The sequence below is a fragment of the Rosa chinensis genome, chromosome 3, assembly GCF_002994745.2.
Source record: "Rosa chinensis cultivar Old Blush chromosome 3, RchiOBHm-V2, whole genome shotgun sequence".
Classification (NCBI taxonomy): domain Eukaryota; kingdom Viridiplantae; phylum Streptophyta; class Magnoliopsida; order Rosales; family Rosaceae; genus Rosa; species Rosa chinensis.
The window spans coordinates 43,704,649-43,727,570 of NC_037090.1; the positions used below are offsets into that span (position 1 = coordinate 43,704,649).

The 22,922-nt window shown below is 35.1% G+C and overlaps 1 protein-coding gene across 1 annotated transcript; it reads right to left on the minus strand.

The window, feature by feature from the left end:
* Positions 1–18,533: 18,533 nt before the first annotated feature.
* LOC112194614 (F-box protein At3g07870) lies at positions 18,534–19,358 on the minus strand. The gene has a single exon (XM_024334829.1). It carries the CDS (start codon positions 19,356–19,358, stop codon positions 18,534–18,536), a length of 825 nt encoding a protein of 274 aa, XP_024190597.1.
* Positions 19,359–22,922: the final 3,564 nt, after the last annotated feature.

Sequence of the window (22,922 nt, forward strand, 5' to 3'; positions counted from 1 at the left end):
GTAGATTGATGGATGGATGGTGTCACGGTCTTGTAGGTGATGGAAGTTTAAGGAGTGAATTGGGCAGTCTTGGAATGGTTTTTGGCCAGGAAGTGATAGGCAATGAAGTGATAGGCCAGGAAATGATCTTGGCTGGGAAGTGATGAAAATTCTGTTCTGGACGTTGCCTATTTATAGGGGAGCATTGGTTGGCTTTTGTTGATCATACCCTTCATCATTGGACGGATGGGATTGCATCGTAGTTCATTTAATTTTCCAACTGAAACATCTCCTTTAAAGCCTTAACTCCTCTCATAATGGGGCAATTCCTTTAATTTCCAAGCTGAAACATCTTTTTCTTATTTATTTTCCAGTTGAAACATCTTTCTCTTTTATTCCTCAACTGAAAACGTCTTTCTCCTTTATTTCCCAACTGAAAACATCTTTCTCCTTTATTTCCCTTCTTCATTGCTTGGTCAAATATCTTAATGCTTTATTTTATGACTCAATCATTGCTGTTTCCAAGAGTTCCACCAAGCAAGGTTTCCTACAACAAGAAAGAGAATATTAGAATTTTCTAGAGAAAATAAAGGGAATTAAAATGTAAAGACCGCAAAAACAGTTGACAGTGAGGAATCCTAATCCAGCTAGGATTTTTCATGAATTTTACTTTTTCCGCTTATTTCACTCCAAACACTCAACAAGACTCTAAAAACGACTCGATGACTCAAAACACGAAACTTAAGGGAGAAACAAGGCTAAAATGGAGCACATACTCATTAATATCATCGCACATTGTGCTCCTATCAATAATTAGCACCTGAGCGATAAGTTCATAAATATTTATCAAGCCAACTTTGTGAGAGAAGTGTGTTCCATCTGCGGAAAATATCTTATATTATCAAGAAAACATACTATAATTGTACGTTACAAGTCAGAGATTATTACCAACCAACTATTCTTTAAACAAGAGCAGCAAACTCATCCTTGCATTAAATTGTTAATGCCTTGAAGATGATCCCCTCTTTCAGACCAAAAAGGACGCTGCTACTCTTTCACAAAGTGAAAGGTAGCTAGGGTAAACCTTCAATGTTTGACACTGAATGTTACAGTTACACCATCTTTTCTGTAGTTTTATTAAGAGCAAAGAAGTCACAAAATACTATCATTTAGCAAGTTAGAAGGGATGGTATAAAACTGACCAACTTACTGCTCTTTCACTTTGGTTTTGCTCAAAAAGTCAAATCCATCTTGTTCTCTATAGAACTTTTATTTCCCATTCAAGCAATTTTTGTTCATAAGGCATGAAAGATTTTTCCATTGTTTTTGGATTTACTTGCCTATAGGACATACAAGAGGCAAAGTTAATTAAACAAGATCAGAAAACTAAAATATGTAGAGACTAAGTTATAAACGTAAAAATAAGATGAGATAATGCTAATAAAACCATTAGCACTAAAGTAAATATTACATCACATGACATGGTCCAGTACGGTAATAGAGACATTGCTATAGTAGAGGAAATATAAAAAGTAACAAACCTATGAAAGATGAATATAGACAAAGTATGGCCATCGCAATTGCCATAGTATGAAGTTAGTTGTCTTCTCTGCAAATTTTTTTTGGTCAGATACAAGCAAATCTGAGACCATTGTTCAAGATGGGCAATGTCTTATCTCAAAACAAAGATTTTCTCAATACCCAATATGTACCTAGTTTTGTATTGCTCATTCTTTGACAGAAACCATAGTAAACATGAGATTGAGGAGGGGAAATTTATACCCATTATAGGAGCAGTTTTGAGATTTCCATATAACCACGCGCACCATAAACAAAAGTAATAATTAAAACCTACATCGCGAAACTAACGAAGAAGATATTGATGTATCTCTCAAGCTAGAGGTGCAATATGACCTAATAGAAAATTTACCCAAAACTTCAGATCATAGAAAACAACAAAATTAAATCTAATTCAAACATACTAGAAATCTAAGAGAGATAAGGACATAGAACACGTACACCTAATCGCTTTGCAGTTTTTGTTTTTGTGGTCGACGAATTGGTTCAGATGATAGATTTCAAAAAGGAGTTAGAGAGCTCTAAGAAGAGCACAAAGGCATGACGAAGGATGAGATACGGAAGAGGCGAGAATTTCTGCCATTAATCAGTTACCTTGTGATATTTAGGGACGTGTTAGTCTTGGAGGCAAAAAAGAAATTTTAGATAACTTAAAAGTTTTAGTGATAGCGCCTTGGTGTTTTAAATTCCCACTATTTTAAGAAACAAAAGAAAAAAAAATCCAAGATAAAAGATATTAGTCCTTATAAGAACTGTTGTCTTTATTCTTCTTTTAAATTAGAAATTTGTTAATCCGATGTTAAAAAATTAACAACATCGGTTTTTAACATATCCGATATCTATGAAGTGATGTCTATCTATAGATTTGTACTAGTGTTAAAAGCTTATAATCACTCAATTATATGTGAGAGAAAATACTTTGAGGCAATCAAATAGCTCACATATATAAGAAACGAAAAGAACTTTGTGAATATAATTTTTTTCAAAAGATCTAATGAAAGATGTCAACTACTTGCACAAATGGACCCAAGCCATAGGTTCAACTCTTATAACTCATCTCCACAGATCAAAGTCTGTCCCATTTTAAGGATAAAAAAGGTCTTATAAAGGGTTGTAATGGGGCCAAGGCTCAAGGTTTTAAGAATTGAAAGGATAAGGACTTTAACAAAGTATCCTAAAAACCTAGTAGAGCTCTTGTAGATGTAAAGAGACTTATAGAAATCCATCAAGGCATACAAAACGTCACTTCCAAAGAGGTAAAGTAAAAGGGCCTAATGTCTTCATGTTGGGCTCAAACTTCATTCTAAACTTCCCTTGAACTCTCGTGAACTGGACAAAGACAAAATTTTTCTGTAGTGGGCCTTCAATTCAAAGCAAACTCCAAATCCACTAAGTATGGGGGACTAAAATGCAAAAACATATATCTTTTTTCTTATTCATTTTTTTTTCTTTTTTTTTTCCTTTTTCTTTTTACAACTTTCACACAATTTTTCTTTTTCATGGACAAGTCTACCCCCACACTTGAACTTTCACCTCTTCTCAATCTCTAACGCCAAATCCATGTAGTAAGTCTCAAAGGAAAGCTCAACTAAGTTTTTAGAACAAAGGGTAGGATTGTAATTATACTAAGGTTCAGGTTAAGGATTTTAAGAGTGATGAAAGAAAATGGCTTAATGTAGGCTCAAATGGGTTTATCTAGGGGGGTCCCACGATTGGCACAAATAGGGACACAGGCTTATTTGGTAATGGTGGTAATTCCTAGGGTGCCTCTATCCTTTCCAGAATCAGGGACCGGTATTGATAAAAGTCTTAACAAGCACAAGAGTGAATTCTAGTATTCTCTAGTCCATTAAACTTAATCTATGGCAAGCAATCAACCAAATGAAGAATAATGAGATCATCAAAACATCGCCAAGAAAATAAGAATATATTTTTCATTTATCACTCCAAGAAAAAGGGATATGAGCTCAAATATCTCACATGGGCTTTTATGAATCAAAACTCCTCTTAACATGCTCATATTCTGTACCAAGGTCACGAAATCCATATCTACTACTCAGGCACATGCTTTTCATATATCTCAATTAACCAAAGAATACCATTTAAAATCATCTCAATATTGTGATCCTCTTTTAGCCATAATTTCAGAGATATAAGCTCATCCTAGATAGTTGAAAGAGCATCCTATGACTCAAAAATAAAAACAAAAAACTAATACAGACACCAAAAAGGTTTTGGACTAGGGCTATTTCCTTTCTCTTTTCGGTAACTCATTTGGGACGTAACCAGGTAAGGAGGGGACCGATTTTGGTGGAGCTCAGTTCACTTGTTTAGCAGAGGACGAGACCCTTTGCTAGCACTTCTCGGATCCAAACCATACCTTAGACATCATGCCTTAATAGATGTGCCTACGATGAAGAAAGTATTTCACCCAAAAATCATTTTGACTCAATAAATAAGAGCAATGAATTTTTTTTTTAAATTTTTTGACATTTTTGATTTTTTTTTTCCAAAATATAAGACTCCAAATAAAAGACAAAAATATAAATCCCTTCCCCCACGCTTAAATATTGCATTGTTCTCAATGTAATCAATCATAAGTATGCAATGAAATAATTAAGCATAGATAAAAGGCATTTATGAAAATAAATCCTAAAGTAAAAACAAAAGAGAAAAAAAGAAATAGGGAAAGAGAAATCAAATTTGTGTTTGTAGACTCCTTCACAGCTACTTCTGAATTGGGTTGTCTCCCAAGCAGCGCTTGAATTTAACATCTTTTAGCCAGACGGTACCTCAATTAAATAAAGTTCGTGACTATAATCAAGAAAGAAATACAAAAAATAAAAACAAGTAACTATTAATTACAAACTACAAGTATAATTAGTAGTACTGTAATGTTAAGTACACAAGAGAGTAAAAACGTGAAAAGTATTTTTATAAGTGTTGTTTTTTTCCTTTTTTTTTTTTAGTCAAGAGTTCAATTTATTTTCAACACTTAGGTACGGAAATAAGGAGTCTCAATGTGCAATGGGACTGAAACAACTAACCTTTTTCAAGACTAAGTTTTATCCAATATACCTTAGTGTATCACAATATTTTCTTTTGTTATAAATATTATAAATTCCAAGCGGTAAATCAAGTGGACGTGCGGCCTAAGTATAGTCACCTAGACACAAACTCCCTTTTACATCCTTTGGGCAACCTTACTGAAATGGCCTGGTGGGGGAGGACGAACACGAGAGGAAAAATACATTTTGGCATGAGCTACTCCCACATAGTGGTTTAGGCCCATTTGCAAGCACTTTTGGATTCAAAAACCCGTCATGAACGTTGTCCCCTTCCAAGACACCATTCCACATAGGCTATACTTACTGAGATGAAAAATGCCATAAGTGTGAAGACAGTTCAACAAATGTTAATAAAGGCCACCCTCAACCTTAAGGGACCTGAACTAAGTACCAATAAGGGGTTTAAGCCAATATTAACAAAAGACACTTCACCTATTCCATTCAATTTACAACTTACAATTAAAACTCGTATTCAACAATATAAGAAAACAACCTAGTTAATTTACACTAAGTTTCAAACAGTTTACATACAACAATTATAAACAAAAACAAGTGATTTTTCAATCCCCGGCAACGGCGTCAAAAACTGACAAGCTAAAAACAAGCGTGCAATTTAACCCTGCAAAATGTAGTTATCAGTATAGAATAAGTAAGGATCGTTCTAGCCGGGGATTGAGGGTACACATGTAATTGCAAAAACAAATAAAGAATTAATAAAAATAAAGTATTATTTACAAAAATAAAACAAAGAAATGAAATATACAAGTAAACACAAAAAGTGGGTTTTAGAATTATTAAATTAAAAACTAAAATAAATAAAATAAAGAAAATGTAAAAACACATGTACAAGAATGAAACGTGAGAAACAAAGATCAAAACCAATTCCATATGATCAAACTCAATTCAAATCCTATAATAAATCATCTAAGTCATGAGAAAGAAGTTGATCATGTGAAATATTCGACGCAAATGATTTTCCATATTTTACTTTCTTTTACTAATTAACCTAAGTGAAAACACCTAGATCAATCCTATTAAATATGCAATCAAAGTCTAGAAAGCTAGCTAATCAAAACATGTTCAACGCAAGAAGTATAGAGAAAGGTTATCAACTTAAGTGCACATCCTAGTATGAATAAGCTCACCTATTTGCAATCCTCTTCAATTGAATTCAACCTTTGTCCAAAGCCTTTACTACTTGTGATTTAGGTTCACAAAACTATTAGGTGAATCGTTTACCTAAATCTTCCACCAATTACATGCAAATCCTATAAGTGTCGACCCAAATAAGATAAACATATAAAAGTTTTCTATCAAGCAAATTCAATCGAACAAGCTCACATAAGCAACTTAGAATCACAATTATGGAATTCAAAAGCTTTATTTAAACATAATTGTTTCATGGAACAGAGGCCTAGGTTGAGGGGAGTTGGAGCTCCTACCAAGTGTAGGATAGACAGATTTACAAGCCTTCCGGACCATCTTGTTCATCACATACTTTCCTTTGTTGCTATCACTGACCTTACTCGTTTCGGTTGCGCCTCTAAAAAGTGCAGAGAGCTTTATCTGTCAACTCCCTCGTTGAATTTTAATGGATTTTCTCATGCCAATTTGGATAATGGTGATAAGCGATTAGAGTTGTTGAGTTCTTTGGATAGGTTCTTATTAGTTCATCGAGGGGTTAATAAGCTGAAACGTTTGTGTATCTTTTTGAATGCTTACCAAGGCAGTAAGAATGAGGCTTTTCGAATAATCACATGGATCCACAGTGCTGTAAGGTGTAATGTTGAAGTCCTTGAGCTTGACTTTGGTGTACTCGATGAGAAACTGCCTTTTCCCTTATCTTCCATTGTGGATCTCTGAGGTCTCTATTGGTTGAGATGAGCTGTCGGATTCTTAAAGCACCCTCACTCGCATCTTTCTCTAATCTTGAATACTTGAAGTTGACATGATGAGGGGCTTTTCAACTGGATCTCTTGTTCCTGCAAATGCATTGAGGAATTAAGTCTTGAATATGTTTCTGGGATTAAAACTGTCACCATTCAAAGCTCTCCTTTAAAATCATTTCGCTTTCTGAACGATTTTGTGTTTTGTCCCTACAATCTCAACATCTCTGTTGGAAGACTTGAAGACATATTTATTGACTGGGGATATGATTCCACTTGCAGCAAATCCTTAAATCTTTTTCCCCAGATCTTAAATATTTGAATCGGTCAGGGAGCTTGTCGACTCAACAAAAACTGGGGAAAATGGCCTGTTTACAGAAAGCTTAGCTCTTTCTGAAACCTGAAACAGATGACTTCAACATGTTTGAGATTCTTTGCAGTATTAACAAGGTTCCCTCCTTCTTGTGTCTTTCTTTGCGAGTCCTTGAGGTACTTAATCCTGTGTAAGATCAAATATGGACATAACACATATCATCATAAAGTAATTGATGATTAGCTTAATATCAATCCTAGTTTAACATGGATACAAACAGTAAATCAATACTAGTGACTTAATGAATAGTGTATCAATTCATTAAGGATAGTAATCTATTGCTTAGTCTACAAGGAAGGCTACAAGTTGTGATACATTAAGAATCTAACTAGGAAACCTAAACCGATATGGATAGCTTTAATGGGAAGCTTCTTGAGGTTTAAGTCACCTATATATACAGATGAATTGGTCCCTGATTACTACCGACGTTTTGCATATTGTTCTGTCCATTGAGAAGCAAGTTGGTAAGTAACAGAAGGCTATATTCAGTGTTCGTGTTTGCAGTTGCATAAGATGGAATCCATGCCAGTAATTGCTGAAGGTAAGCCTTAATCCCTTTTATGATTGTGTGCATATGTTGTGAGCATGTATATGGTTATTTTACAATTGGTATCAGAGCATAGGCTCACAAGTATCAAAATCGTTTTAGGGTTTTGCAAAACAAACACAAAAAAAAAAAAAAGAAAAAAAAAAAAAAAAAAAGAAAAAAAAAAAGGGGTTTTTGCTTTACGGACCAAGTCACTGATCAGGTAACTGACCATGTAACTGGTCATGTAACTGATCAAGGTAAGTTACTTAAGTCAATTGCTGCATCTGGTTAAATATCAAGTTCACGCTTCCGCTGTGATTTTTAGCAGCAAATTGGGGAAAAAGCAAAAACAGGTTTTTCTGTGAAATTGATTTCGATTCATAGCATGATAATTGAATTTTGATTGTGCTCAAGAACACTAGTTGCATTCCCGGCGTGCGTTAGGTTAGAGTAGATGGTGACCGGATGAAATTTACAATTTCTTGATTGTTCTGTGGTTTCTTGGAATCGAAACAATTTTGATTGTGCTTGAATATGCATGATGAATTGATTGATGATATGGTATTGTATCTGTGATTGTGTAAAAATTGCATGAAGAACAAAAATCTCCCAGATTTTGTTTACACATTATTAAAATTGACAGATACGAGAGCTTAATTTTCTTACAAGGATGAATCTGGGTAGAATATAAAGTTAAAAGCTCATGGGTTTTGTGGTTTTCTGTTGGCATAAGTGATTATGATGCACAAAGCATTCTTCATTGATGTTGGCAGAAAACGATGATCAGGTAACTGACCAACTAGTCAGGTCACTGACCATGTAACTGGTCGGGTCACTGACCAAGTAACTGGTCAGGTCACTGACCATGTAACTGGTCAGGTCACTGACCATGTAACTGGCCAGGTCACTGACCATGTAACTGGCCAGGTCACTGACCATGTAACTGGCCAGGTCACTGACCATGTAACTGGCCAGGTCACTGACCATGTAACTGGCCAGGTCACTGACCAAGTAACTGGTCAGGTAACTAATCAAGTAACTGATCGAATAACAAAACTGAAATTGTGTTTTGTGTTTTAAAACTATGCTTCAGTTTTATCTTCCAAAGAAGTGGTCAAGTATGGTTTTAGAATACAAAACAGCAATATGCGTGCTTGATGAAAATAAATACGGATACTTAGAAATTTTTCTTCTGTCTAAAGATGTGGATAAATTTCTTTGGATAACTTGTTTTCATTGAACATGGTATATTGATAAAGAACTCCAGGATGTTATGCTTCTGCTCAAAAGTGTTGCTTAACATTATTTTTGGTTATGGACTGATATGAATGCAAGTATGGATTGTTTAGGTTTTCTTTATGTTCTTGTTTTGGTTGCTTAAAGCTAAATAAAACACAGAAAACTTAAAGTTATTTTCTTTACAAATTGAGAACTCACACGAATTTTTGTTTTGCTCCTTAGGTAACTCTTACATGAACTTGAACAGTGTCTTGATGCTAACTGGAACCAACTATAGAGCTTGGCTAGATTCTGTAGAGAACTATATGGGAATGCATGAGAACATAGACTATTGCTTCACTGAGGATAAACCTGAAGAGTTAACTGAAAAGAGCACTAAGAAGGAAACTGATCTTTACAAGAAGTGGCATAGATCCAATAGAATGGCTAAGAACCTCATTCGTACCTCTATGTCCAAGACTGTCAGAGGAAGTATAGAAGAACCTGAGCTAGCATCAGATTTTTTGGAACTCATAGGTGCTAAGTTTAAAGAAAGTGAAAAGGCAGAAGCTGCTAGGCTAACCAAGGAGTTTCATGATTTGAAGTACATGGGTTCAGGGGGAGTTAGAGAGCATATTATGAAGATGATCAATATAAATGGCAGACTCAGGGAGCTCTTGATGGGGGTTAGGGATGAGCAGGTAGTGCATTATGCACTACATTCCTTGCCTAACAGTTTTAGTCATCTTAGGACCAGTTACAACTCTCAAAAGGGAAACTGGACTCTAGATGAACTTATATCCATCTGTGTGGATGAAGAATCTAGGATCAAGGAAGAAAAGGAACCTGCTACAACCATTAACCTCATTGAGAAGCCTAAAAGGAAAAAGCCCCAAAATAAGCTCAAGCCTATCAAAGCCATAACTAAGAGTTCAACAGCTGCAGTGGCCAAGGAAAATAGGCCATTTAGGTTCAAGTGCTACTTTTGCAAAAGAGTAGGACACATGAAAAAGGACTGCACTGGCTATAAAAATTGGTTAGCCAAAAAGGGTAAGATTTTTTCTAATACAGTTTTTTCTTTAGAAATTAATCTTATAAATGTTGAACCACAGTCTTGGTGGATAGATTCAGGCTCACCTATTCATATTACTAATTCTTTGCAGGGATTCATAAGGAGGAGAATCCCAAAAAGTGATGAAGTGAACCTGTGTGTAGGCAATGGCATGAGAGTGGCAGTCAAGGCTATTGGAACCTTAAAGCTCGATTTAGGATTAGGAAAATTGTTAGTTTTGGACAATGTTTTTATGTACCTTCCATGAGAAGAAATTTGGTTTCGGTTTCTCTTTTAGTAAAATCTGGTTGTAGACTTGTTATGGATAGTAATGGAATTCTTATTTCTAAAAATTCTGTTCAAATTGGTTCTGGTGTTATTATGAATGATTATTTACAGTTAAATTGTTCAATGGCTCAACAAGAAATTTTACTTGTTGAAAATAACACAAACAGTACTAACACTTTAATAGGTGTTAAAAGAACCAAACTAAATGAAAAGTCTGCATTTTTATGGCATAGAAGACTCGGCCATGTTTCAAAAGAGAGACTGAAAATTTTGGTGAAAAACAACATCCTAAATGAACTTGATTTTTCTGATCTAACAGACTGTGTTGAATGCTTTAAGGGAAAAATAACTAATACTAGAAAGAAGACTGCATATAGAAGCCAAAATTTATTAGAACTCATACACACTGATATATGTGGACCATTTAGGCATCAAACTATCTGTGGGAATGTGTATTTTATCACATTCATTGATGACTTTTCTAGATACAGTTATATTTATCTACTTTCAGAAAAGGCACAAGCATTGAAAGCCTTTCAAATCTTTAAGTCTGAGGTAGAAAATCAACTAGAAAAGAAAATCAAAACAGTAAGGTCAGATAGAGGGGGAGAGTTCTATGGAAAGTACACTGAATCCGGCCAACAAAAGGGTCCATTTGCCTTGTTTTTGCAAGACAATGGAATTAAAGCTCAATACACAACACCCTATAATCCACAACAGAATGGTGTTGCAGAGAGAAAGAATAGGACTCTTTTGAACATGGTTAGATGCATGATGTGTACAACTGGTTTGCCTAAATTTCTGTGGGGTGAGGCTTTAAAAACTGCAAATTATATTTGCAATAGAACACCTAGCAAAGCCATAGAAAATACTGCTTTTGAGCTTTGGTGTGGCAGGAAACCTAGTCTTCATCACTGTCATGTTTGGGGATGTCATGCAGAAGCTAGGATTTATAATCCAAGCTTGAATAAACTTGACCCCAAAACTGTTAGTTGCTATTTTGTAGGTTATCCAGATAAATCTAAAGGCTATAAGTTATATTCTGCTCATCATTCACCTAGAATTTTTGAAACACATCAAGTAAAGTTTCTAAGTGAAAAAGTTCACAATACAAACCTTGAGGATTTAACCTCAGTTTTTGAGGAAATTGTGTCAGATGAGAATTTAAGTGTAGCATTGCCTTTAGAACAAGATGTAACTGATCATGTCACTGGTCACGTAACTGACTATGTCACTGACCAAGTAACTGTCCCTGGTCGAGTAACTGGTCAAGTGACTGACCATGTCACTGACCAAGTAACTGTCCCTGGTCGAGTAACTGACCAAGTCACTGACCATGTAACTGTACCTGATCAAGTCACTGCCCATGTCACTGCCCATGTCACTGACCATGTAACTACCCAAGTAACTGTACCTGGTCAAGTCACTGCCCATGTCACTGACCAAGTAACTGACCACGTAACTGGTCAAGTAACTGAACCTCAAAATCCTCCAGTAGCTCAACCTAGAAGATCACAGAGAGCAAGAAAACCAACTTATGGGGGGGAAGAGAGTGACTACATTGTTTATCTACAAGAAGCAGAAATTGAAATGGACTGTGCAGAGGACAATGATCCAACTACATTTAATCAGGCCATTGAAAGTAGTGAATCTCATCAATGGCAGCTAGCAATGGAAGCAGAAATTAATTCCATGAGTCAAAATGCAGTTTGGGAATTAGTTGAACCTGACCCCAACCAGAAGCCTATAGGTTGTAAATGGGTTTTCAAAACCAAAAGAGATGCAAATGGCAATGTAGAGAGACATAAAGCAAGATTAGTTGCCAAGGGTTTTACACAGAAGGAGGGCATTGACTTTACTGAGACTTTTTCTCCAGTTTCTACAAAAGACTCGTTTAGGATAATCATGGCTTTAGTGGCTCATTTTGATATGGAGCTGCACCAGATGGATGTTAAAACAGCTTTCTTGAATGGCGAACTAGATGAAGTGATTTATATGAGGCAGCCAGAAGGGTTTGTACAAGCTGGAAGTGAAAACTTAGTGTGTAAGTTAAGAAAATCAATTTATGGCCTAAAACAAGCTTCTAGACAGTGGTACAAGAAATTTGATTCTGTGATTTCTACTTTTGGATTTACAGAAAATCTTGTTGATGAGTGTGTTTATTTGAAGACTGTTGGGAACAATTTTATTTTTCTGGTACTCTATGTGGATGATATACTTTTGGCTAGCAGTAACATTAAATTGCTTAAAGATACTAAGAGTTTTCTGTCAATGAATTTTGACATGAAAGACTTAGGAGAAGCATCCTATGTACTAGGTATTGAGATTAAAAGAGATAGGGCACAGAGACTACTTAGTTTGTCTCAACACAATTATATTACCAAAGTTTTAAAGAGGTTTGGTATGGAGAAGTGTGCAGCTGGAGAAGTTCCCATGTCCAAAGGAGATAAGTTAACCAAGAAGCAAAGTCCCAATAGTAATGTTGAAAAGGAAAATATGGAGTCAAAGCCTTATGCCAGACTTGTAGGAAGTCTCATGTATGCGCAAGTCTGCACTAGGCCAGACTTGTCTTTTGCAGTAGGGATTTTGTCAAGATTCCAATCTAATCCAGGCCATGAACATTGGGTAGCTGGGAAGAAAGTGTTGAGATACCTGCAGAGAACTAAAAGCCATATGCTAGTTTATAGGCAAGTGGAGGATCTGAAACTCATAGGATTCTCAGACTCGGATTTTGCAGGGAATTATCCAGACTCCAAGAAGTCGACTTGTGGATATGTGTTCATGCTTGCAGGAGGTGCTATTGCTTGGAAAACCATGAAACAAACACTTGTTTCAACTTCTACTATGCAAGCTGAATTTATTGCAGTATATGAAACTGTGTGTGAAGGACTTTGGATTAGGAATTTTCTCATGCAGACCAAAGTATTGAGTCACATTGTGGCTGGAACACTTGCGATTTATTGTGACAATGAGGCTGCAGTTTTCTTTAGCAAGAACAGTAAAAGGTCAAATAATTCCAAGCATATTGATCTAAAGTATTACAGTGTTAGAGAAAGAGTAAAGCATGGTGAAATAGCTGTTTTGAGTATTGACACAAATTCACAGCTAGCAGATCCTTTCACCAAGGCATTGTCAGTAGCAGCATTCCAGAAACATACAGCAAGCATTGGAATTTTAGCTAATATAGATGCTTAGGTTCAGTAGAGAGTTAGTCCAGTTGGAGCATTTAAAATTCTAAGGTTTTTTGAGTTCTTGTGTTTTAGTTGTGATCTTTTATTTTGTTTATCACAACTTGTTTGTAATGACAGATTTTATTATTAATAAATTTTGAGGTATTTTCAGATTTTGGTTATTACTGCAGTTTTTGTTGAATGTTCTGAAAATTATCGATTTTGTGTTTAAAGTTATACTTGCTATCAGATGGCTTAAATCATGTGAAGCATGATGTTAAGGTTCAAGCAATATCTTTAAGCCATCAGTGTTCAGTAAATTTGCTTGAGTTTTTGGTTTTAGAAACATAAAGTAGGACCTAATATATGTTTACTTGTTGATACACATTAACATATATTGTATCACTTCTGGTTTGACATATGTGGATTGCAGGAGCTTGTGTTTGTGGTTTTGAAACTCTGCATTTTTGTTAAAATGTATACTGTTTCTTGCTCTGCATAAGTAACTGTGATCTGACCATGTTGGAATGGATTTTCGATTTAAGTTTGTTATCTGGCGCGCACTTCAGTAAGTTAAGTAGGTTTTGATGTTCTCTGGTGCAAATCATCGAGCATGATATGTGTGAGTCCAAAGGGGAGATTGTAAGATCAAATATGGACATAACACATATCATCATAAAGTAATTGATGATTAGCTTAATATCAATCCTAGTTTAACATGGATACAAACAGTAAATCAATACTAGTGACTTAATGAATAGTGTATCAATTCATTAAGGATAGTAATCTATTGCTTAGTCTACAAGGAAGGCTACAAGTTGTGATACATTAAGAATCTAACTAGGAAACCTAAACCGATATGGATAGCTTTAATGGGAAGCTTCTTGAGGTTTAAGTCACCTATATATACAGATGAATTGGTCCCTGATTACTACCGACGTTTTGCATATTGTTCTGTCCATTGAGAAGCAAGTTGGTAAGTAACAGAAGGCTATATTCAGTGTTCGTGTTTGCAGTTGCATAAGATGGAATCCATGCCAGTAATTGCTGAAGGTAAGCCTTAATCCCTTTTATGATTGTGTGCATATGTTGTGAGCATGTATATGGTTATTTTACATCCTGGACATGAAGTGTGCAGTTCTTGAAGCTCCCTCCTTTTCTACTTCTCCTACCTCTAATCTTGCGTCCTTGATTTTGAGAAATGTAACTATAGTAGACGATGGAGGGTTTTGCAAATGGGTCTCCTACTGTTGTAGGTTTATTAAGAACTTGGGGCTGGAACGGGTTTATGGGTTGGAAAACATCACCATTGAAAGTTCGTCTTTGGAGTCATTCTCGGTCCAGTGTCCCTGTTATTTTGACATTGACCGTCTTGTAATAGCTGGTGATAAAATTGAAAATATAGATATAGATTGGGAGTATGATTCAGACAAGCGCAGCAATAAAAGTTTGTTGAATATTTCGGCCCCAAATCTGAAGTGTCTGAAATGGGTTGGGAATATGTTGAATCATCAGCATCTTGGGGAAATGAATTGTTTGGAACAAGTTGAGATTTCTCTTACTTCTTATGATGTAAATGATTTGGATAGCGTTTCTGAGCAGTTTTTGTGCAGTATAAGTAGTGTTAAAGTTCTTCTTCTAGACCAAGTGACTGCCAAGGTAAAGAGAAACTATCTAATACTTCCCGCGGTTTATATTATGATTGATTAGATTTTTCATTTATCCATTTTGAAAAGATTTCTGACTTTGGTTTAATTATACTGTTGTGACTTTGTTCAGGGAAGGTTTCACACCTGCCCCATTGAGCAATCCTTGGTACTTGCTTATGTCTATTTGGTGCAGTATTGATGACAACCTTGCGCCAGCCATGACCTCTCTTTTCAGGGCTGTGCCTAATTTGACTACTTTGAACGTATCATCATCTCCCGAGTTTCCCTTTCGTGGTGGTGGTGATAATGTAAGTAGAAGTTTGTGGAAGTCCAATCTTGGCACGTACCTTTTGTTTTGGTATCAAAATTCTTTTGATTTAATTGCTTGTTTGCTACTTTTTCAGGTATCTGGATTTGATAGGGGATATTGGGAACTCCAAGGGCTTGATTTTGTTTCTAAGCTGGAGGAGGTAACCATAGAGCTTACCACTAGGTCCAATGGATTTGAATTAGCAAGGTACATGCTTGAGCTTGCTGGTAATTTGAAGAAAATGTTTGTTATTACTACACCCGATCAATCAAGTTTAGTACTGGAAATATGGAGAATTAACCGTACTTCCAATGCTAGAGTTGTCTTACTCTTTCTGGAAAAACGGAATCTGCCTTGTCGTCGTGTTTAATGACCAAATCCTATGTCTATACAAGTGGATTTTGATGCTTCTTTTGGGGAACTTCTATTGTGCAGTTTTGTTTGACGTGAAACTCTTGATGCTTCTGTTGTAGTTTCAAGCGAGGGATTCATTTGTAGTAGCATAAGCAGGTAGCTGATTATGTTATATGTTTTGTGCTACTTCTGTGTAAGAAAGACGGATCTCAATCTTTTGTTCCTTTAATTAAGGTATTAAGGGTTCTTAGAAATAAACTATCAAAGGGATATACTTAATTTAGTAAAGGTGTTTAGAAGATTTTGATGTATTTCATAACACTTGAAGTGTTACATTTAGAAGATTTTGATGTATTTCGTAACACTTGGAAGTGTTAGTGTGTTACCATGTTGAACGTCTTCAAAATTTGGAATAAGTTTTTGCAGTGAATACTGAAGTATAACGAGTCAAAGCAAGCGATTACAAAAGTTACTTTTTTAAATAAAAAAGGAGGGATAAATTGTTGAAAACAGTCCAAATTAAATGTCTCTATACATAGGAAGCATCACTTTGCCGGCCTGAAATATTAATAAGATGTTTTATCGGAAATATAAAAAGAGTTTTTCTATAAATGGAATTTGTAAATATAATAATATTTATCTAGTCATAATACAATAATGTCTACCTAGTTAGTAACTATCTGACCAAGAAATTTATTTGGAGACCATGGTATTCACTTAGTCAGTAACTTTTCAAGTAAATTATACTCAACTACTTTTCGATGTAAATTCGATGGTGGAAATAAATATTTTAAAGTTGAGTTATTTTGTTTCTCACTCTCAATTGCACATTTGTAGTTTTCTACAGGAGTTCAATTGAACTGTAGTATGGCTTGGCCAATGAACATGAATACATAATGATGTTGTGTTGTGCAAGAACGAGTCAATGTTTTTCATTACAGTAATAAGGGGTCTTGAAAGTAAAATTTTTATTTTCTTTAAACTTTCCAATCTTTTCTAGCATACTTTTATTTCACCGACATATTTTTGGTTGGCAAAAGTCTTTTTTATTATTTTTTTTATTTTTTTTAGGGGGGTGTATTGTATATGGAATTAGTGGAACTTTTAAAGAAATTTATGGAATTTAAAAGTCTGGGTGTATTCAATATAGACTTTTAACAGTCCATGAAAGTCTTGAGGTATTCAATTAGGATTTTTAAAGACTTCATGAATTCCACAAAAATCTAGGGGTATTCAATTAGGACTTTTAAAAATGAATAAAAGTACAGAGGTATTCAAAATATCATTCATACTTATGGAATTAGAAAATCATAGATAATCATGGACTTTGTAGTGTTAACTATACATACCAAACTCCAATAATTTTCCAGCCTCCAGACCAAAGATTTCAAAAAGTCTATCAAAGCTTCCTCTTCAAAAAAAAAAGTCTATCAAAGTTCTTCTCGATCTCTACACACAAAAAAGTTTGTCCTTCATCATCTCTCTTTCTTAATTTTTGTCTTTTCTCTAATCTTTTATGATATCAACTTTTTTTGATACCTAACATGTTCATTGTAGTTGTTGAATGTGATTTTTTTTTTTTTTGGTTCAATTGTGATACTTCGAACCCTAATAGGTATAAAAATAATTTATGAAACCCTAACACTCAAATATTGTGGTCTAACCCCTAAGACCTTTTTTATTTTTTATTTTATTTTATTTTATTATTTTTTTAAAGAGGATCAAAGAGTTTCACTTCTGCCCCCATAGTGACTCAAACCCATGACTTCGTACATAGGTAGTGAGTGCTCTAACCACTGAGCTAACACCTTGAACCATACTAAATTTTATCTTATTAATTGATTATTCTCATTAATTTGAATTTACATTATGGTTCAAAAAAAGGTTAAACAATTGCATTTCAATTGAGTATAAATTTTTTGGTCAGCAACTGACCAGGTGAACACTACTGACAATAAAAAATGTTCACCTGGTCAGTACTGACCAAGAAAATAATGCTCAACCACCCTTGGATGTAAATCCAATGGCAGAGAGAATTATTATTAAGTTTAGGTGTTTTGTTTTCCACCCTTGGATGTAAATCTAAGGGTAATTGAGTATAAATTCTTTGGTCAGCAATTGACCAGGTGAACACTACTGTTGCTACAATATATGTTAATCGGTGAAAACAAAATTGTTGAGAATAATTAACCATAAACATCAAGTGATCTATATTGTATATTTATGTTGTTGGGAGATCTTTCCTGAACTTGCTAGACAGACTAACAATAATTTATTTGAGTCAATTTCAATTAGAAGATACTGGAGCATTGAAGAGACAACAAGTTATTATTTTGTTTTGTGTTTGGGCTACATTTGTTTTATTTTTTTTTGTTTTTGTTTTTGTTTTTTTTATATTTTGTACATCCTAGGAAATCTGTAGAAGTCATTCATAATAAATTATATAGATTTTCATGAATCAATAAAAGTCTGTTGCTAAAATCAATGGTTTTAAGCAATCCATAATAGTCTATCAACTTTTTAAAGAGTCTGTGGACTTTTCAAAAAGTCTGTCATTTAAAAAAAAGTCTGCACAAATCCAAATACAATACACCCCTTAATCTTTAAGATCATTGTCAATAAATGTTTGTCGGAATCAGTGTTTTTTATTTTTTTAAAGATGAAATTTCATCGCAAAAGTTTTTTTTTTTTTTAGAAATCAATACAGATGAAATTTGTTCAGAAATTTATTTATTTATTTTGGAGACGATTGAGCATTTTATTTTATTTTAATAACCATTGCTGATGAAATTTCATCAACAAGTTTGTTTTTTTTTTCCCTTCTAATTTTTGATACCATTGCTGATGAATTTTCGCTGACATAAGTGTCTTGAAATGTTTCATGTAGTTCAGATTACAACATAATATAATGGCCAGTTCCGATATAAACCATATAAAAGCCATAAAAACATTAATTGACAAAACATAATCCATCAATAAAGACATAATAGAAATTGTTAAAATTAACATGATCGCTTTAATTTGTAATTGGAAATTAGAAATTGGTCCATATATATATTATTTAGACAAACAAAATGCTTTTAACTAGGTACTTTGGAGAGGTAATCCTTGATAATTTCCTTCGGAGAAACAAAGCTCGGAATATGGTCTGCCACGAAATGGAAGCCCCCTGATGGCATCCCATCAATCTCAACCCTCACAAGGGTCCTTGTTTCAGGAGTATAGAGGCACAATTTAGTTTTTGCTAACAACAAAACCTTCCCCTCTGTAAATTTCAAAACTGAAACATATGGTATATAGGACCCATATAGGTCATTAGGATAAATTGTATCATGTCCAATTTCAAGCTCTTTGGTCCAAGACCTCTTGACGCCGTACTCTTTCATTACCCAAAACGTGCGGCCATCACTTACAGAAAGTGAACCTCCTAAGACTCGCATTTGAGGCATAAAATCGGGACGGAAATAATAAGGGGGCATTGGTAAATCCTTGAAACCCTCGCTTTCAACATCAAATGCACGTATGAAAAAGTGATGACAACCTTTTCTATAGTGGCAAACCCAGTGAAGAAATCCATTATGAAAGACTCCTTGTCGTGTTCCAAGCATGACATTGGATACTTTGCCAATTCTTCTCCAAATCCCAGAGCCAACAGTCAGAACCATCACGTTCAATTTTCTTTTGTGAAAGCGATGTTCATTAACTTCATTGGATGTAAACACAACCACCTTATAGACATCACTTATGGGACTAAATCCAAACCCAAAGTGAGCTGGACGACCTATTTCTTTATTGACTGGAAGAGGTACAGACTCGCCGGTAATGGGATTGGATATGTTAAAAATGAAAGCATCAATTTTACCATTATGGCGGAATAAGCAGAGGAAGCCATTGCAGGATCCCATAATACCTGTAACACTTGTATGGAGCCTGTTGTATAAGGCATTGGGATTTGAAAGCTTCAAGACCACGTTGTTTGGGCTCGAGACGCTTTCCAAGTTGGCCAAGATGTGCTTATTCGGAGATATACGATAACGTTTGGTGTTTCGGCTCCGGTGGGTCCTACTATAGTCTTGGAGAAACAACCACGCCGGAGTTCGGGCAAATAGGGATTTTTCTTTTTTTTTGAAATTCGCAAATAGGGATTTTGAGAACTCGTGGTCTGAGAGAGAACGACGCCAACAGTTGCACACATACTTGCATTGGATGACCGTGTTTATGGGGATTCTACAGAAGATCTCCAGGATTATGTGGTCTGGCAATTGTAGAATAATGCAGGGTTTCTCATCATCTCTTTCGTCTTCTACTTCTTGATCTCTCACAGTGTTGGTTGTTTTGATTTTCTGCTTGTTCATTGTTCTCGATGTCATGGATGAAGGCAGGAATCGTTTTTCAAATAGACCTCGTGAGATAGAAAAAGAGTCATCGATGAAGTATATAGCCATCAAGTCCTAATTCCTCCTAATTAATCAAGGAAAGACCTAGTTGAAATCAGGTTTTGAATTAGAGATATTTTTGGAGATATTCATAGATATCCGATTAATTGTACGATTATCTTTCCTTGTACATATTTGATTTCATGTCTTGAATGAAGAGGTGTGGAAAACGTCTAGCATAGAGGGGGTTTATATAGGGGGACGGCCAAGCTTCATGATCTTTCTTTTAATTTCCCAAGGAATTAATCTGATAATGCCACATAACTTCGACCAATCACTTAGCGCCACATCAGCTCTGTTGTGTCATCCAACCAATCAAAAAGCTTCAAAATAAATCCCTAATATATTGTTGCCAAATTTCCAATGATTTAAACTGATTTTATTCATAAATTTCAGCCAAATATCTAGGCATGAACCTAAATAATGTATCTGGACACATTTTGGACATTTTCTCCCTTAAATCTCTCCATAGCTTTATCCTTAATGTTCTCCCCTTGATTTTCTCTTGATTTTCACATTAAAATTGCATATTTTAATTCCTTAATTTCGGCCAACATAGCTTGAGGGAATTAAGGAGCGAATCTGGACTTGTTTCAAGCCTTATCTTGTTGCACAATCTCTTGAAACTCTCCCAAGATTTTCTCAACGTAATCTCCCTGATTTTCACATTGTCTTCATCATTTCCCATGGCAAAAATCAGATTTAATCTCCCAAAATATCTCCAACGTCATCTTCAAGCCATAAGGTCTCCAAGTGCCTCCAGGACTCTTCTCCCAACGTCATCTAGCTTTTCTTTATGTTTTAGGCTCATTTAAGCTTGTTTGCTCCATAGGACCTGAAAATAGAAACTATTACTAAAAAAAGAAACTTCCTAAAAATAGTAACTTTCCTATACAAGAATGATTCATTTAAGGAAATAACTAAGTAAATATGAAGAAATAACACTTAAAACGTCCTATTAAAATGCTCCTATCATCACTTTTGGACAAGATAATTTTTTGTGACCACTTCAGTTCATTTAGTTTCACTTTGGATGTCCAAATTCAAGAAAACTTCTTGGCGTGCAACTGGGCTTGATCAAATCAAATTCCCTCAACTCTCTTTCTAGCTTAAGCCCTCAGTAAAACTCACCTCTTTGGTTGATCTTTGGTGAGTATCATTCTTTCCTTAACACCATGTTTGATTTGGTTGTTGTTACGAGTTCTTGAAGATTACAAACTTATTACCACTGTTGTTGGTATCTTGCTGCTTTAACCTTGATTTCTCATTCATTCTAATGTCTAGGAAATTCTGCTTTAACCTAGGTTTATTTCTTATTTATATAATCCAAATATCATGTTACAATACATAATATCATTGAGCTACAACACCTGCCCATATAGTATCAGAAAGTAACTCGAGCTTTAGGTCTTTAGAAGCATTAGACATGTCCTTTAAGTGTGTTGGGTTCTCTTTGACTGGCCATATTGGGTACCAAAAGAACTTTGAATGAAAGAACAACTTTCTGCAGTTTTTCAGTTTTCAGTATATTCTGACCCAGTTGCATTTATTTCAAAACTGGTGTTAAACCGCTAGGAATTTGGGATCAATTTTCTAGAGAAAGATAGTAGACACAGAAATGAACATTTCAGAATTTGAATCACTTTAAAAGAATTTTTCTAGAATTAGTTATGCATTTCTGAAATATGTGTACAGAAGCTGATATTTTTGGAAAAGATTCGCACATTGTTTACTTTGGCCTTTAAGTCCTTTACTCTTTGAAATTCAATGACCATTTCAATCTTACTGAGTTGGTTGTCAAATAATCCTTCTTTTGAAATTTTCTCAAGAATTTACCCCTAGTAGTTTGGACAATTTTCCTTGACCTTTGACAGTTCCTTTTTAAGCTATGTTTTCAGCTAGCTTTTAGCAACTTGTCTTTTAAAAGTGTTCTTATCACTTTTTCCTAACAACAAGCTCTTTCTTGGAGCCCAAATGGTCTAGTTATTAGCTAGTAAATTAAATTAGATGAGGGGTTTTCTTTGGAGAGCATTGAGAGTGAATTGCTAGCCTTGTTTATCGTTGTTTATGTCACTTATTTGATCTAGGCTCGGCATCTTGGTAGGGTCTTGTGAAGTTGGTGGTTGCTACAAGGTAGCACATTGCCGCCAAGTATTGTAAGAGAAAGCTCGGATTCCAGGTAGGGGATGACTTTAACTCTATCTATGCTTTTCTTGCATATACTACGTTTTATATGAGGTCTCTTGCATGTTTTGGAAATTATCTGTTTTTACACTTGAAATGGTTTGTGTGGTTAAAATGATATGTTGGCAATTGATGGGGATGTAAGGAGATGGTTTTGACCCTCCTTGGGGATTGAAAATCCCGGACCACCGGTAGTGGGCAATGTGCATGACCCTTGTTATTGATTTTCCCCTTTGTCGCTAGCCTTGTGATAATGACTGAAGTGATTGGCTAGATTGATGGTTATGATGGAAGTTGTGGAAGGAGATCAATTGCCATGGATTTATAATTACGTGGTGAAGATCACGTGGAATCGCAAACCGGTTTTATCTACTATCCTTTTTATCAAAAATATAACTTATGTTTTCAAACTTAGATATGGGGGCGGGTATGGGCAATGACTGGATGTAGGAGTCTAACCCCTACTTTAGTTTGTTTTGCAGGCCGTTACTGTCGAAGCTTGGGTACGAATGATTATCCTTGGAGGCCACAAATTGTTTTATCTAATGTATATTTTTCTCTTTATTTGACATGTTAGATCCCGTCAAATTTTTGTAAGGATATGTATGGTTGATGATGTGTGTGATTGCTTACCACTAAAGTGGAGCCTTAGTGTTGGAACCTCCACTTGAATTTAGGTCATAGTGCACTAGACTTAGAAGACTCATATTAAATTTTATTCGAATGAACCTAATGTAAACTTGGGCTAAGAACTAAAAATGACGTAGGTTCTAAATTCAACACAACACCACCTTCCTTTTTCTCTTCCTTGTCTAGTTCGTAACCTTGTGGTTACGAGCCAAGCCTACT

Excerpts from the sequence above, each read along its gene's own strand:
- LOC112194614 (XM_024334829.1), bottom strand. The coding sequence starts at position 19,358 with ATGGGATCCTGCAATGGCTTCCTCTGCTTATTCCGCCATAATGGTAAA.